The sequence below is a fragment of the Pelodiscus sinensis genome, chromosome 9 (assembly GCF_052426305.1).
Source record: "Pelodiscus sinensis isolate ZL-2025 chromosome 9, ASM5242630v1, whole genome shotgun sequence".
Taxonomy (NCBI): Eukaryota; Metazoa; Chordata; order Testudines; family Trionychidae; genus Pelodiscus; species Pelodiscus sinensis.
In genome coordinates this window covers 294,155-310,538 of record NC_143060.1, presented here as the reverse complement: position 1 = coordinate 310,538, position 16,384 = coordinate 294,155, and the positions used below count along the sequence as shown (strand labels likewise).

General features: G+C 44.5%; 1 protein-coding gene across 3 annotated transcripts in view; it reads right to left on the bottom strand.

Annotated features, from left to right (window-relative positions):
- Positions 1 to 16,384, bottom strand: part of CFAP57 (cilia and flagella associated protein 57) — a 170,986-nt gene that overhangs the window by 40,565 nt on the left and 114,037 nt on the right. For all 3 annotated transcript variants that reach the window (XM_075914597.2, XM_075914599.2, XM_089780355.1), the window contains 3 exons: positions 10,507 to 10,600; positions 7,457 to 7,647; positions 3,010 to 3,183 (listed from right to left, as the gene is read on the bottom strand). In XM_075914597.2, coding sequence (XP_075770712.2) covers positions 3,010 to 3,183; positions 7,457 to 7,647; positions 10,507 to 10,600 — 459 coding nt within the window. The remainder of the gene's footprint in view (positions 1 to 3,009; positions 3,184 to 7,456; positions 7,648 to 10,506; positions 10,601 to 16,384) is intronic.

The following is a 16,384-nucleotide window of genomic DNA, read 5'->3' as shown; positions in this document are numbered from 1 at the left end:
TCTGAAAATTTTCTCATAGGGACTTGGAATCAGGGTGGGCTGGCAGCCCCTCATCAGTTCCCCTAAGTTCCCTGTAAGATATGTGGCTGGGCCCCTTTCCCTATTGCCATGCTGATCCTTCCCTCTGCCTTGGAGTTAGGGTTGCCAGGTGTCTGGTTTTTGCCTGGACAGTCCGGTATTCATGGCCCCTGTTGAGTAAAAAAAACCCAGAAAATATGGGACATGTAAAATGTCCGGTATTTTCTGTTTTTCTTGGACAGAAGACCGGTGGGGACATTCTTTCTCTGCCACGTCTGGCGGGGGCGCAGTGAGCGAGGGGCACAGGGATTTTTAAAGATACAGCAACTTTTTTGTTTTGCTCAATAACTTTGGTGTCTCCCCCCCCCCCCCCCCTTTTCTTTTGTTCAACCAATTTTTTTCCTACCATGCTTGGGATTTTTTGTGAAAGCATCTGGCAACCCTACTTGGAGTTGCTCCCATGAGTCTCCTTCTTAGTGAGTGGTGGGGGGAAGGGGAAACAGGGATGCTGATATCAGGATGTCCCTCTTCCTCTGAGCAAGCCCCCAACTCTGTATCCCATCTCTACAATGCCGGATATCACAGCTACAGATGCCTGAGTCTGAACTTGTTGATCTAGTTCACTTAAAAAGTGTACTTTAAGTGGGGTCAGCAAACTTCAAGGGGCAATATGTGTCGCTCTCTCTCAAATACACACACACATAACACACATCATGTGTGTGTCTGTCAGTCTCTCTCACATACACCCGTTGGCATTGTGTAATTGTGTATGTGCCATCTGGAGGACAGTACTGCGTTCCATTGGGTAATGTGTGTCCATCACTGCAGGGAAGTTTTTGCAGCCACTGCTGTATGTCTATTGTGTTTTCTTCCTTCTGCCTCAGTTCATGCTGCCTTCTGGAGTGTGAGACTATACTAACAATGTGTTCACTCCTTGAGGGCTCAGCCAAGTGCTAGTTCATCATTCAGTAGTAAGACATTTCCTGGGAAATATTTCACTCTGATTCCATCACTTCAACCAAGCTTCACAATCATCTTTGCTGTGTACAGTATTAAACTGTTTGCTAACAACTATTTAAAACTTATAGGTTATGTCTACACTGGCATGATTTTCCGGAAATGCTTTTAACGGAAAAGTTTTCCGTTAAAAGCATTTTCGGAAAAGCGTGTCTAGATTGGCAGGATGCTTTGCCGGAAAACCACTTTTTCCGGAAAAGCATCCGTGGCCAATCTAGACGGGCTTTTCTGCAAAAAAGCCCCGAACGCCATTTTTGCGATCGGGGCTTTTTTGCGGAAAACAGAACTGTGCTGTCTACACTGGCCCTTTCAGGCAAAAGTCTTTCAGAAAAAGACTTTTGCCCGAACGGGAGTAGTATAGTTTTTCTGGAAAAACACTGATGATTTTACATTAGATCGTCAGTGCTTTTCTGGAAATTCAAGCGGCCAGTGTAGACAGCTGGCAAGTTTTTCCAGAAAATCATCTGATTTTCCGGAAAAACTTGCCAGTGTAGACACAGCCATACTGTATATAGAAATATTATCTTTTGTCTGCTGAAAAAAATTTCCCTGAAACCTATCCCCCTCCCCATTTCCATTAATTCTTATGGGCAAATTGGATTTGCTTTACATCATTTTGCTTAAAGTAACATTTTTCAGGAACATATCTACAATGTTAAGTGAGGAGTTATTATAAGAGTTATTTCCTCATGCTACCAATAACTGGAGAGTGATGTGGAAAAACTATATGACCCTGGAAGAAAGGAAAGATGGCAGAGATGGCTTCCATGGCCGTAAAGGATCAAACCTCAAATACAATATGTAATCTTATCCTGCTTGAGTTATTCCTGCTCATGACAGAGATCTGAGGGTGTGTCTACACAGTACCTTTAGCTCAAAATAAGCTATGCGATTTGCACTACGCAATTTATGTAGCTTATTTCGAGTGTATTTCAAAATAGCTTATTTTGTAATTTGGCGCTATCTATAGAGTGCCCCCAAATTTTGACATAGCTTGCTATTCCAAAATGCCCCTTAACCCTCATGTAACAAGGGTTACTGGGACGTCGGAATAAGCTGCCTGTTATTTTGAAATCTATTTCAAAATAACAGGCTGCTTCAACGGGCTGCTTCTGGTACCCTGAAATAGCTCTGCAGTGTAGACATACCTTGAGAGGGTATGGATTTTCCTAACACTTTGGTAACAGTTGTATAGCTTGCCATTCTGATACAGCCATATTTTCTTGAATATTGTTTATTAAGTGTCATGATTATGACAAGCATAACCTTTTATGAATATCCGAGGCATATAAACATCAAGGAACTGGAGCAATTGTTTAAGGTACTACAAAGGGATGAAAATTAAGGGAACTGGGATGAAATGGAACACATTTTTACTGAATACCAGGAATATTTTCCTGACAGTAAGATATATCAAACTATGGCAATGTCTCCTGAGAAGCATGAGAATGTCCCATCTCTTGAATTTAAGCTATTATTGTCAGGGCTCGACAAACCGCTGAATCTACTTGCCTGTGGCAAGAAGATTTCAGCCGGTTGCTCCGAGTGCCCCATTCACTGGCGCTTCGCGCATGTGCAGTGCCAGTCTGGTGCATGTGCAGCGCGGGGCTGGCGAGTGGCTCTCGCCGGGGTTTGTCAAGCCCTGAGTATTGTGATTTATTATTTGTGTAGTGCCCCTAATTGTACTAGATTTTAGTAACCATGCTGGAGGGGGAAGCTCTGCATTGCTCCTGTGGCAGGAGAAATCTATAATTTCCGCCTTTAACCTAATTTCTGTTACACCAGAATATAGTGACTAATATTATAAGATTTCCAAGCTATATTACAGAGGGGGGAAATTGCCATCTCATGACACAGTAAAATGCCATACACGTCTAGATATAGATTAGTACCCTCACTGAACACATTCTACACTCAACTAAAGCCTTAGTATTCCAGGTGCCACATGCAGTCCCCTTAGAAAATTGTAGTTACCTTTTTCCTCATAATGCCTGTCTCTCCTTTCAGCCGCAGGTTGGATTCTCTCTCTTCCCGCAGTCGCCTCTCATACTTTATTTTGATTTCCTGGATTTCTCGATCTTCATCCTCTTCAATTTGTTTCTTAGTTTCTTCAAATTCTCGAAGCTGCTGCCTGGCATCATCCTGTGCCTGGAATCAGGAAAAGAAAACTGAAGACAGAGCGGTGGGAGTGCATGGGTCTCTAGCATAACTATCAGACTTTGTATTTTAGTTCAGTTCCTCTTCAGAGTTGACGGGAATAGTAGCAGTGGGTCCATTAAATCTGTGGAAGCTATTGGCAATGGGGAAGAAGAGTAAATTACTTATCCCTGAGCTTTGACTGTATTAATATTATTTAAACAAATTTCATTTCTAAGGTGATTAATACATTTCTTTTAAAAAATGTTAAGACTGTCACAGATGGTGGGCCCCTGTAAATGAAGTAGGTTCAGCTCCTCTGTGCCAGAAGAAGTGTTCCCAGTTTGACCAGTTAGGAGGGCAGGGAAGTACTGTATCTGGATCTACACTATCAGGGACAGTCTGAGAGAGCAGAGAGATCCGGTGAGTCAGGACTGCAAGAGTCGGTCAGGAAGACTTGTGAAAGCTGCCTACTCAGTCAATCAGGGCAGACGAGAGCTGCCAGAACCCAAAGACGTTTTCTGGGGGAAGGCTGATGGGCCAGACCAGCAAGTGGGGTTTGCTGGCTGACCTCCCCAAACCAGAGACCCAGAGCCCAAGGGAGTGGAAGGCAAGAAGAGCAGCAGGAGGTAGTGCCTAAAAGCCTGAGTTGTGGGTCAGAGAGGGCTGAAGACACGGGAACAGTAGAGGGGCTTACCTACTTATATCTGCATGTTGGAGTGCTGAACCCAGGGGGACAGAGAAAATGCCAGAGTGAGTAAGGGATGCTCCCCTAGAAAAGACAACCTCTCAGCAAGGTTGTGGAGAGTTCCCATTGGGAATAGCAGAGTTGTGTTCCAGCTGGAAGAGCAGGGAAGGCTGTCCTGGCAGAGGGACAAAAAAGGATGGACAAAGAGTCTGGTGGGACAGCTGGAGCACTGAGGACAGACTCTTAGCACTCCAGCACTGTAGTGACAGACATTCCTTACTGGATTTAGGGATCAAGAACTTGGTGCAAGAGTTCTCGCCAAGCTCATATACGCAGGTCTAAGTGTGGGGATCTACTAAGGTTGGTATCTTGAGAAAGGGAGACTCTAGGACTACACCTCTCTGTCGACAGAAAGATGTAGATTAGGCACGTTGCAATTGCTAATGAAGCAGGGATTTAAATATCCTGTGCTTCATTAGCATAAACATGGCCACCGCTTTTTTTCGACACGGAGCTTTTTCGGAAAAAACCCTGCAGTCTAGAGAGGGATCTGTCAGAACATAAACCCTTTTTTGACAAAACCTATATTCCTCAAAAAATGAGGTTTATAGGATCTGTCGAAAAAGGGTTTATTTTTTGACAGATACTCGTCTAGGCTACCGTTTTTTTTTTTTTTTTGTTTTGAAAAAGCTCAGTGTCAAAAAAAAGTGGCAGCTATGTTTATACTAATGAAGCGCGGGATATTTAAATCCCTGCTTCATTAGCAATTTCAACGTGCCTAATCTACATCTCTCTATCGACAGAGAGGTGTTGTCTAGACACAGCGTAGGTGAGTAACTCTCCCTATAACCAGAATGAACAAATCCAAAGACAAGTAATGAAATTAGGACTTCTCAAAAATCATGAAAAACAGGTAGTCTTGGCACTGAGGGAAAGGTCAAACTGTTTGGTGGAGAGGCGAAAGAATAAAACTGGATACAGTCCAGAGAACAAAAATGATTAAAGGTCTAGAAAACATGGCCTATAAGGGTATGTCTACACAGCGAAGTTATTTCGAAATAACTTTCCTAGTGTCTGCAAAGCCATTCTGTTATTTCAAAATTAATTTGAAATAGTGGAGGGCTTATTTCGAAATTGGTAAACCTCATTTCACGAGGAATAGTGCCAATTTCGAAATTGCTATTTCGAAATAAGTGCTGTGTAGACGATTATTTCAAAATAGGGGGCCTCCAGCCCTTCCCAGAGTGCCCTGCTGGCCACCCTGGCCACAAGGTAACTTCTGACCTGATGCCCTGCCGGAACTGGTTCCAACTAGCCTTCAATTCGATTCAATGTCCACTCAGTGTGGATGCGCTATTTTGAAATAGAAAAATGCGATTTTGAAATGCATTTTGTGTATAGACGTGTTATTTCAAAATAAGCTATTTTGAATTAACTATTTCGAAATTAGATATTTTGAAATAACACTGTAGTGTAGACATAACCTAAGAGAAGATTGTTCAGTCTGGAGAACAGAAGACTGAGGGAGCGAGTACATGATAACTGTTTTCAGGTACCTAAAATGTTGTTATAAGGATGAAGGAGAAAAAAAATATTCTTGTTAACCTCCAAGGATAGGACAAGAAGCAATGGTCTTAAATTACAGCCAGGGCGACTTAGATTGGACATGAGGAAATATTTTAAGCACAGGATTAAATTGCCTACAGAGATTGTAGAATCAACCTCATTAGAGGTTTCTAACTGCAAGTTAGTCAAACTCCTATCAGGAATGGCCTAGATAATACTTTGTCCTGCCATGAGTGCAGGGGCATGGACTATATGATTTCTCGAGGTCCCTTCCAGTTCTACAATTCTATTGTTGGAAACCAAAATGTAGACACCGTGTAGATTCAAGCAGGAGGGTTTATTATGCACAGTTGGCGGAGTATCTCCTTACCACTTGGGCTTAGTGAACATTGCTAAGCAACTGATTATATAGGGAGCCAATGGGCGGAAAGAAGCGATGGGATGGGAGTTCCCAAGCTCCTGGATAGATTCTGGCTGCAAGACATATGAGTACAATAAGCCAATAGTCCAGCCGTGGCCAACCCGCGGCTCATGAGCCGCATGCAGCTCTTGCCCCCCAAAAGTGCAGCTTGCAAAACTGCTCCTGCACTCCTCCCAACGGCCTCTGTCCCCTGCCAGCTCACCCCATGTCTCTGGCTTCCCTGTGCTTACCGGGTCAGAGCTGCGGGGTTTTAAAAATGGCACCCAAGATGGTGGCCGTCTTAAAGGGGCAGCCTATTTTTTTTTTTTTTTTGCTCGACAATTCTGTTCTGGGAGGCTTTTCTCTTTTTTTTTTGGCTTGACAATTCTTGACAATTCTCTTCCCATTTTTTCCGCCACTGTTTTGGTTCTCTTTGTTAAATGGGTCAGCCACCCTTGCAATAGTCTAGAGATTACATAGTACCTCTGCCCATAGCTCAGATTAACATATTGGCTAAAAAAAAGTATTGCTCCCCTCCCCTGAAAACTGCCTTGCAATGAATAAGCTACATTCCAATTGGGATCCATAGGAGTGATGATGGTGCTTTCCTGACAGGTGTGGGGTGCAGTTCATAGGTGCTTTTCTAGGAGTATAAAGCAAAAAGACAGTGGGAGGTACAGCAAAGCAACTGTTTACTCTGGTTTGCCTGCAAGCTTGAATTGTTAGGGCATGTTAGGTCTTTCCCTGAATCTGTGGCTGGCCTTGGGAAGGCAGCTGTTGTTTCTTTCTCAGTAGGATGGCAGACTATGAGGCTAACTGTGAGGCCTCTTTCAGGGCCTTGGTCTTGCATGTGTGTGTGAAACTCACGATAAGGGTGTTTAATTATGACTAACTGCCTAGTGTTATGCTACTTCGGCTTCTTCCATTTGTAATACACAGGCGGGGGTTGTTTTTCTGTATTATATCTAGGGCCCGTTGTCTGCGTTAGCTAGGACTCATGCCTATGCCCAAGCTACCAGAGGGGTAGCTGTGTTAGTCTGGGATCTGCAAAAGCAACGAGGAGTCCTGTGGCACCTTATAGACTAACAGATGTATTGGAGCATAAGCTTTCGTGGGCAAAGGCCCACTTCGTCAGATGCATCTTTGCCCATGAAAGCTTATGCTCCAATACATCAGTTAGTCTATAAGGTGCCACAGGACTCCTCGTCGCTTATGCCCAAGCTGGGCAACGTGAGCCTATGTGGAAAAGCTTAACCAGAGCCCATGGTTCAGAATATTACCTACATATCAGTGAGCTATTTTCTATTTTATCCCTACACTATAAATAGGAGGGAATCTGACAGATCTTAAGGCACATCCTCCCAAACAGATGGAGCAGCAGGAAGAAAAACATTGGGTCAGTAACTGCCTTAGAATGGTGCTTGCTGAAGGTATATGCCCCAACTAACTCAGAAAGGCAATCAGAAAGCCTCTGCTTCCTGAATACTCATTTCCCTGCAATCAGGGACTGGGCCCTATGTGCAGAAAGCACACCTCCTGTCACTTTGGAAAACGTGTCACTATAATTAGAAATAGGTAATTAGAAAAGGTAATTAGAAAAGTCAGCAGCCCAAAACGTGTGAAGTTCATACCTCCTCCAGCAAAGTGGTTTTCTCATGCAATTTTGCCTCATAATATTCTGTCAGCTCTTCTAGGGCCTGGTTCTTTGTTTCCTCCATATCGTGTAGTTGCTTCTCATATTCCTCCTGCATCCGTTGGGATTTCACTTGAAGCTCCTGGTATTTTTCATATTCCAACAAAAGTTTCTGGTTGTTGACAGATTCTGGGAACAAGATGGAAATGGCAGAGCTAATGGCAGGAAGATATGTCCTACCTGTCTCCATTTACCACCCCTATTTTTGACACCCCAAAAGCCATTTCTGACATTTGCTTTCCATAACAATGCCTCTTCTGGCTACTCAATACCCACTGTATCAGATTTAAAATTATTGTAATTGTCTTTATAGCCATCCACATATCTGACTTGGATATCTCCAAGTTTTCTCCTCTCATGTGCCTTGCCCCCACTACTTCACTATAAAATGACAGCCTCAGTGTCTCCATTCATTTTTTGCCACATGAACCTTTGTGCCTTCTTACATGCTGATCCCTATGCACAGAATGGCCTCTGCATCATTGCTCACTGAGCCATTTCCTCATCCTTATTTGAAGTCCCTCCTAAAGATGTTCTTTTCTCACAGTGCTCACAAGAAACAAGTTAACATGAAAAACACAAAAGTCATTCTCTGGGGATATGTCTACACTACAGCGTTATTTTGAAATATCTTATTTCAAAATAGTTAATTTGAAATAAGTTATTTCAAAATAACGCGTCTACACGCAAAATGCATTTTGAAATAGTGTTTTGCGATTTTGAAATAGCGTGTCCACACTGAGTGGTCTACCAGGTCTATCAGGGCATCAGGTCAGGAGTTACTGTGTGTCGCTACTGCCTGAGGCGATCTGAGGCATGTGCTTAAAGGGACAACCCCCTCCTCACCCTCCAGGGACAGCCAGTTCTCAGGTTTCTCTGCTTGCTTGCCTACCTCAATGAGGGACAGCAAAGCTTTTTGTCTCTGCATGGTCTGGTTGCCCTCACTCAGGACACCACAGCACTCTGCAACATGGAGCCAGAGCTGCCCCTGGGCACTCTGGTGCTTCTCTTGGATGCGTTGCTGTGAGCCTGGCTGCACTTTCTGCAGGCTGCCATCCAGAAGGTCAATCGGGAAGCTGTCAGTATCCAGAAGGCCCTGTGGGAGAGCTTCCACCCTGAGGAGCACTAAGAGCCTCCCTGGTGTGTCCCACTAAGGGCTTGTGCCTCATTCCTCCCTCATGTCCTTCCACTTACTCCTCCCTAACCCCCCTTCCTGATGTCAAATAAAATACACTTATTTTCATGAACACAAACTCTCTTTATTTAACAAAACTGGGGGGAGGGAGGGAATGAAACTCTGATGAGACTGGGGAAAGGAGGCGGGAGAGGAGAGAAGAGAGGGTGGGAGAGGGGAGGGGGAAACCTGGGAGGAGGGAACTGGAAGGAGGAAGCAAGGGGAAGAAGGGGGAGGGGAAGCTCAGGGCTCAGAGTTAGGGGTCTCACTGGACCAACTTGATTTTCATGCGAACCTGCTCCTGGGTTTGCATGTGGCCTTTGGTGGCCAGGCTGGCAGCTATCCTGCTATAGACGGCCGCGTTCCTCTGTCTAGTGCAGAGATCATGGACGTTGGGGGCATCCCCCCCAAACCTGAATAAGGTCCATGATCTTCTCCTTGGACCAGGAAGGTGCCCGCCTTCTCCGGGCCCTAGCAGGCTCCTGGGAGCTGGCAGACTGCTCCTGGGGAGCGGTGGAGGGCTGGCTGCCAGTGGCTTACTGGCTCATGTTTTGGGGCCACTGGGTCAGGGGCAGTGACTGCTGGCTCTGCGCTGGCAGGCTTGGAGCTGGCACAGGCACTGTGGCCAGAGTCAACCCGTTTAAGGGGTCCGAAGAGGGGAGGAGGGAGAGGAGTGTTCTTGGTTGAGGCTAGAGTGGCCACCAGGGCACTCTGGGAAGGCTGGAGGCCCCCTATTTCAAAATAAGTGTCTACACAGCACTTATTTCAAAATAGCTATTTTGAATTTGGCGTTATTCCTCGTGAAAAGTGGTTTACCAAATTCGAAATAAGCGTTTTGGCTGTGTAGATGCTAGGAAAGTTATTTCGAAATAACTTTGCTTTGTAGACATACCCTGGATTTGTTTCTCTGTGACTATCCTACAATATGAGCTCTTTTGGACTGGAACTGCCTTACTTTGTTCCAACATGCTGTTAGCACTTGAGAACACAGCTTATGTTGCACCCTGAATGCTGCTTCAGTGTATCTGACTAGTTTGTTATTCTGTGCATGGGCCCAGACAGAGTGAATGAAGTATACGCAACAGGCAGGTTCTCCAATCTACTTGATACAATACTTCAACAGCAATGAAGTTACACCTGAGATGATGTTCACCGGAGCTGTATGAGTAGTGCACACCAATACAATGCCTATGGCTGGTCCAAGTCAGTTGATTCAGGCGTAAGGGACTTGGCCCCTGGGCCGTAAAACTGTGGTGAAGCTGTTTGGGCTAAGGATGGAGCCTGAGATCTGGGATCTTGCCAAAGTGTGGGTGTACTAGTATTGCACAGACATATCCTTATAGAGAGACAAAGTATAAGCACCACGGGCCAGTCAAGAATGGCCTCCTTCCTCTGCCAACGTATAATACTGCAAAATGTCACTGCCTTGACTTTCATTGTGCCTTTCTCCAGTGCTTCTTTGAATTCATCCCTTTTTCTGACACCCATTTACACAGATTTCTCTCTTCCATTTCTGTAGGACTTCTCTGCTCTTCCAGTCCATTATCTAGATGTCCCCCTGGCCTTCCTCAGCTGCCTGTCATTTCTTATTGCCCCACTTCTCTGGAGACTACATTTTTGGTGTTATCACAATACAAATCAATCAAAACAATTCTAGATAATTACATTGATACCCTACTTTCTTTCAGTTTTTGCATCATTTTTGCTCATGTGCTGCACATTTTTAATGGACTTTCCATCCCCACTTCATCATTTGCCATGAGTTCAATGCAATTCCTTTCATTCTGTTTGCACATATTTGCATGAGTCCTAACCTAGGTCCTGCACCTCCCTGGACTGTTTTTCCATCTGCTCAGACAGCTGCTCCTGGTACTGCAGTTCCTGCTTTTCTTTCTCTGCCTTTAACACCTGGAAAAATATAAACAGATGACATTTTCATCTTAAAACAGCAAAACAAACTTCAAATTCCTTGAGTGCCTCCTTAAAGTGGGGAACAAATCAAAGAAAGAGTGGAATTCATAGCTCTTTCCTTTTCAGTGCAAGACTGCAAGGGTCAGTAAGATCTAAACAAAACGTTCACAGCAAATCATAGAATCATACGGATCCAGACTGAAAAGCAAAGGAAAACTAGACTACATTGTAGTAAATGGAGCTCTTTAGAATACAGAATAAAGTAGTGGTTCTCAACCTATTTACTACTGTGGGCCACAGAAGTGGTGTTATGTGGGCAACCTCCAATAGTACATGTCACATGGGCTGCAGTTCAGTGCTGACTCGGTCACAAGTGGCCTGCAAGTTGGGAACCAATTAGCACAGCTATATGGATCTATATATATAGAAAGGAAAAGCTTGTGAATAACAAGAAACCTACTTGCAAGTTTTACTCAGGTGAGACTCATACACTTTCCTCCCATAATGACTCTAGGAACCAGTGTTCCCAGTAAGCTATGTATCTGTGTGGCCTTTCAGAAGAGATTCAAATGCTGCCCAGCTGATTAGCAGAGTACCAACAACTACGTTTTTCGTTTCTATTGATGGTGCACATTTGCACATGCTTTAGTGCACATAAAAATTCATTCTGCACATGGATGGAAAAAATCCACATATGGAAGGAAAAGATTAGAGGGAGCATTGCTATGGAGCTCATGTCCTTCCTTGTAATGTTTCCCAGATGCCCAGCAAGCCAATTGGTGCTGGATTTTCAGTTGTCTGGAGCAACTTTGAAGCTCTAAGGTCCTTGCACTGCAGTGTCTGATGCAGAGTAGTCCTGGCCACTGCTCTACCCTCCTCAATTACAGCAGAGAATTCTTGCCTCAAGCCTGGGGGAGGGAGTCCAAGAATTTTGGGATAGATAGGAGGGGTGCTGTCCTTTTAGAAACATTCCAGCATTCAATAACTAAAGGGTTAAACCTAGGTAGCTATGAAGTGTTGGCAGGGAGCCAGGAAAATCAATGGGACTAAAGTGTTGAGATTTGAACTGAAAGGAAATCTGCCTGATTTTTTTCTTTTGTGGGAGTTCAAACCAGGAGTTGGGGGGGAAAAGATTAATTGAACCAGGCAAGAATACCATGCCTAGAAAAGGAATACTCAAGTCTAGAATTGGACTGGACCTTGGAAGTACACATATGTGAGTAGATAGGGAATGTTTTAGTTAGACGCGGTCAGGTTACTTTGTTTGCTTGTTTGTTGTTTGGTTAAACTCTGTGCTGAGTCCACGTGCCCCCCCATATATTGTAACTGAAACTAAATCCCAGAGAAGCAATTTTCTGTACGCTAATGTTTTTTCTTAGTTGCTTTATAACACCTAGCAACCAAGTATGCTTTACTAAGTATATCTTTCTGTTTTGTTAATAAAAATCACCTTTTTTAAAGACTATGATCTGATTCTTGTGTCCTGGAAGGTAATAGGAAGTCTGTGTATGCATGCCTAAGACTGAGAGGTGAGCTATCAGAGACTGCAGTTTGTTCTTTTTTTAAAATTCTCTTGTGTTAAAAGAGCTTGGGATACTCCTCTAGAAGAAGTTCTCAGGTGATTTGTTTCTGAGTTCACGAAAAAAAGTTTTTTTCCAGGTAGGTGGAAGCAGCATACCTCCCAAGGTCAGGGAATCTGTGACCTTATGGAGTTTTTAAAAACAGAAGCCTCTGGAGGCAAAGTATTTTTAAGGCCTCCCTCATCTTCTGCACTTGAAGTGCCAAAGTGGGGAACAGCCTTTACGAACTTGAACAAATAATTCCATGTGTTAAAATCATCCTGTCTTAGCAACATTTGCTTGTTTGCAATGTGTAACTGCAAGCTAGCAATAGAATACACCTTTTTCCAAAAAAGGTCCAGGTTTTATTTGTATCCTTGTTGTTTGGGGTCATGCTAAACTGCCCCTGTCTGCAACAACCAAGGGGGATGGTAAATCTACAGATATGCCATTGGGCTGGGCAAAGAACTTTTTCTCTGCCCACTTGGATGTGGGAACCAGATAAGAAAGTGTCTGCCACAATGTCCCTAGCCTCTGTTTGGAAATAGGTGACAGGATAGGAATCATGTGAGGATTACCTGTTGTGTTCCCTCCCTCTGGGACATCTGGTATTGACCATCGTCAGCATACAGGATACTGGGCTAGATGGACCTTTTTTGCTCTGTCCCTGTATGGCTGTTCTTATGTAATACTTAGACCAGTTTGAGGATCCCATCATGCATTAGCAGGGCTACCTTTGAGGGAGCAGCTACAGCCAGGGTATCAAAGACATTGTCAATCTGCTCCTTGAGCTTCTCAATCTCTAGCCCCATCTGGAAGCTACTAATTTGAGGCATTCCTGATGGGCCACAAAGTAATTGGGCAGCAGAATGTAAGTTGGCCCAGCCACCACCTTATCAGGAAAATAGGAAGAAGAAGCAGTCACAGGCTATACTGGTGAGTCATCTTCTGCTACAAGTGTTGGATGTGCTGGGGCCACCAAGGTTTCAGTGCCTTAGGCCAGGTCAAACTCAAACGTGGTACCAGCTGAGCAACAGCGCTGTCCTATTCTTCAGACATCATTGAGGATATCAGGTATGAATATGTTCCCAGTACAGGGGGGAACCACCCTCAGGGTTCCAGAACTCCCATTGCTGGGGCCACTGAGCAGGTGGCCATGGACTCAAATGTGGGGCTGCTGTGTCATCTGGCACACAGGAACAGCGCTGACCGTGCCCTTGGTAAGGCTACACCCCCATATTTTCTATGGAAATTTGATTTTGAATATGAATATGCTTAACTCAAATATGGTTTTATGCAATTGGGCAAATAATCTCTCATTCCAGAGCTTGTGATCTCCTGAATTTGTATATATATTTGTGTGCATGTATCATTCTTATATTTGAAGTTATAATACAAAGTGTAAACCTGCTTATTAATCTAGGCCTCCTAGTGAAAGCAATTAATGGTACTTAAGGAACTTAATGGCCTGGTGATCAAAACAATGTTCTGTGAATGGTTTTGTTTTTCCTGTAAGCCTAAACTGTGATTGGTTTTACAAAGACAGGGGACCATGTCATCTGGTGTGGGAATCCATCTTGAATTTTGTACTCTTCTGGAGAGGAGAACTGAACAAAGATTCACACCCTGGGAAAATTCCATGTAAGGGATGGAAAGCAAAAAATGATTGTCTTCGGCTGGTTTTTGAAATTGTCTCCCCACACTAAAAGGATTCACAAGAACACCTGGAAAAGAACTGAAACAAGAGGGGTAGAGGAGCATTGCTGGGCCCAGATCAGAAAAAAAGATCAGTTCTAGCACCTGAAGTAAGAACTAGAGATTTAAACGAATAGTTGAGTATACGATCAACCGATAAGCCTAGGCTTATTCGTTAATCTTCTCGACTACTCGCATCCTCCCCCCAGCTGCTTCTTAAAAGCCAGTTCCCTCCAGCACTGGCTCCATGGTGCCACCTACACTGCCATCGCTGTCAGAGGCAGCAGCGCGAGGAGGGGGGATGCACAGGGGAGGCTGCCGCGAAGCAGCCTCTGCCCAGGCTCACCAGAGACAGAGGCTTATTCATGGGAGGTGGAGCAACCTCTGTCTATGGGAAGCTTGGACCCCCCGTGGACAGGGGCTATTTCCATCCTGTGCTGCTGCCTCTGTATCAGCAGGCAGCAGGCAGATGGTATGCATGGAGACCTGTTTTTCTAAACTGGCTCAACTAATGGACCAGCTCCTGCCTGGTACCCTGCGCTGCTGCCTCTAATACAGAGGCAGCAGCGTGAGGTGGCAGAAGGCTCCCTGGCAGTGGGGCCGGGAGCACATTGGTTACTGTTCCTGTCTCTGGGGACTATAGAACATGCCAGTAACTGATAAAAGTTCATGAGGTTACTCGACTATTCTATTACCCACTATTTAACATCCCTAATAAGAACTAGATTGAAAAATATGACTTGTAACAACTTTTCTTTGTGTATTAGGCTTAGCTGGCGTGTTTTTATTTTTGCTTAATAACTTATTTTGATCTGAAACTTCAGGGGGTAGCCGAGTTAGTCTGTACAGGATAAACTTAAAAAACAACAAATGGTCTGGTAGCACTTTATAGACTAACAAAACATGTAGATGGTATCATGAGCTTTTGTGGGCACAGCCCACTTCTTTCTGAAGAAACTCTGGTCATCTGAAGAAGTGGGCTGTGTCCACGAAAGCTCATGATGCCATCTACATGTTTTGTTAGTCTATAAAGTACTACCAGACCATTTGTTGTTTTTTAATTTTATTTTGATCTGTCTGTTTTCACTTGCAATCACTTAAATCCTTTTTTATACTTAATAAAACCACTTTTATTATCAAAACCGATGTAAATGTTACCTGTGGGAATGGGAACAACAGCTATGCATCTCTTTTTCACTAAAAATTAAAGTGAACTTATGAGCTTTCTCTGTGTAAAACTTTTATACAGAGTAAGATGGATTTATTTGAGCTTTTGGTCCTATTTCGGGTTGTGCTTCTGAGTGCTGACAAGCCTCTGTAGCTGAGCCCTCCCAGAGCTGAGCTGTTATCAGTGTCCATGTGATTCTGCTGGGAAGTTGTTACCTCAACACTGGGCCAAGTGCTCTAGGTGAAGTCCCTGCCCTTCATTGCAGCCTCAGAAAAGACGAAAAGCCTGGCATGAGTCTCAGCTCGTCTGCAGGCTTCCACTACAAAGGGGAGCTACTGGCTGGCTGCGATTTCTTGTGCCTCTTCTTAGGCACAGGTGGGACTGGTGCTGGGAGGAGCCTGGGGACAGCGGTGGCTGTATACTGAAGCCAATGTGATGAGCACCAAGTCAAAACACAGCTCTGACACAGAGTGCAGAGTAGTCTCCATGAGTAGGACTTTTAACCAAATATTTCTGTCCTTGATAGTGCATACTCTGAAATGCTTATGATTCCAGCAACCCTCTTCAATATGCACCTTACCCAAACACTTCAGATACCTTATGTGCAGGTCACTAACCAGTACAGATTTGTGGCAAACAGCACATGGCTTAAACACTGGGGACTGGGACATGCCTCATTCCTCAGGCCAAGTCTCTGCTGGAACCTTTACTAAAGGTAGGAAACTATAACTCATTAACTATAACTATTTACGAAAACAACTGAGAGTCCAAACTGAGACTAAGGCAACTTGCAAGAGCAAGGAGTGTTCCAGCAACAGAGACAATAGGAAGGAACTGAGAGGGCATGGGGCCAGTAGCACCTTATATACTGGTGCATGAGTGTGGAATTCCAAGGGGCACCAGAGATGACTATATGGATACTGCTAAAGGAAAAATCTCTGACTTCTGTGCACTAAAGATGTTAAAGACTAGTCGACTATCCAATAAGCATCTGCTTATTGCATAGTCTTTTGACTAGTCGACTAGTCGATAGGCACTTGTACATTTCAAAGGAGGAATGTGGAACTCCACATTCAGCTGGGGCCAGTAGGAAGTCCCGGTGACTCCGGGCTGCATGCAGGTGCCTTCTTTGAAATGCACAACAGTCCCCAGCGGGGGCTCTTGTGCATTTCAAAGCCATGGAGCCCAGGGCCAGTGGGGGGACTCAGAGTCCCCTGGTGATCGCGAGCCCCATGCTATGCCGCATGCCGCTAGGAGCTTGGGGTCAGCTGGGGGCTCCCCAGCTGAACCTGGGCTCCCTGCAGCTGCCCCTTTGAATTGTGCCGATGAGTGGCTCAGCTGTCCTTTTAAACCACACAT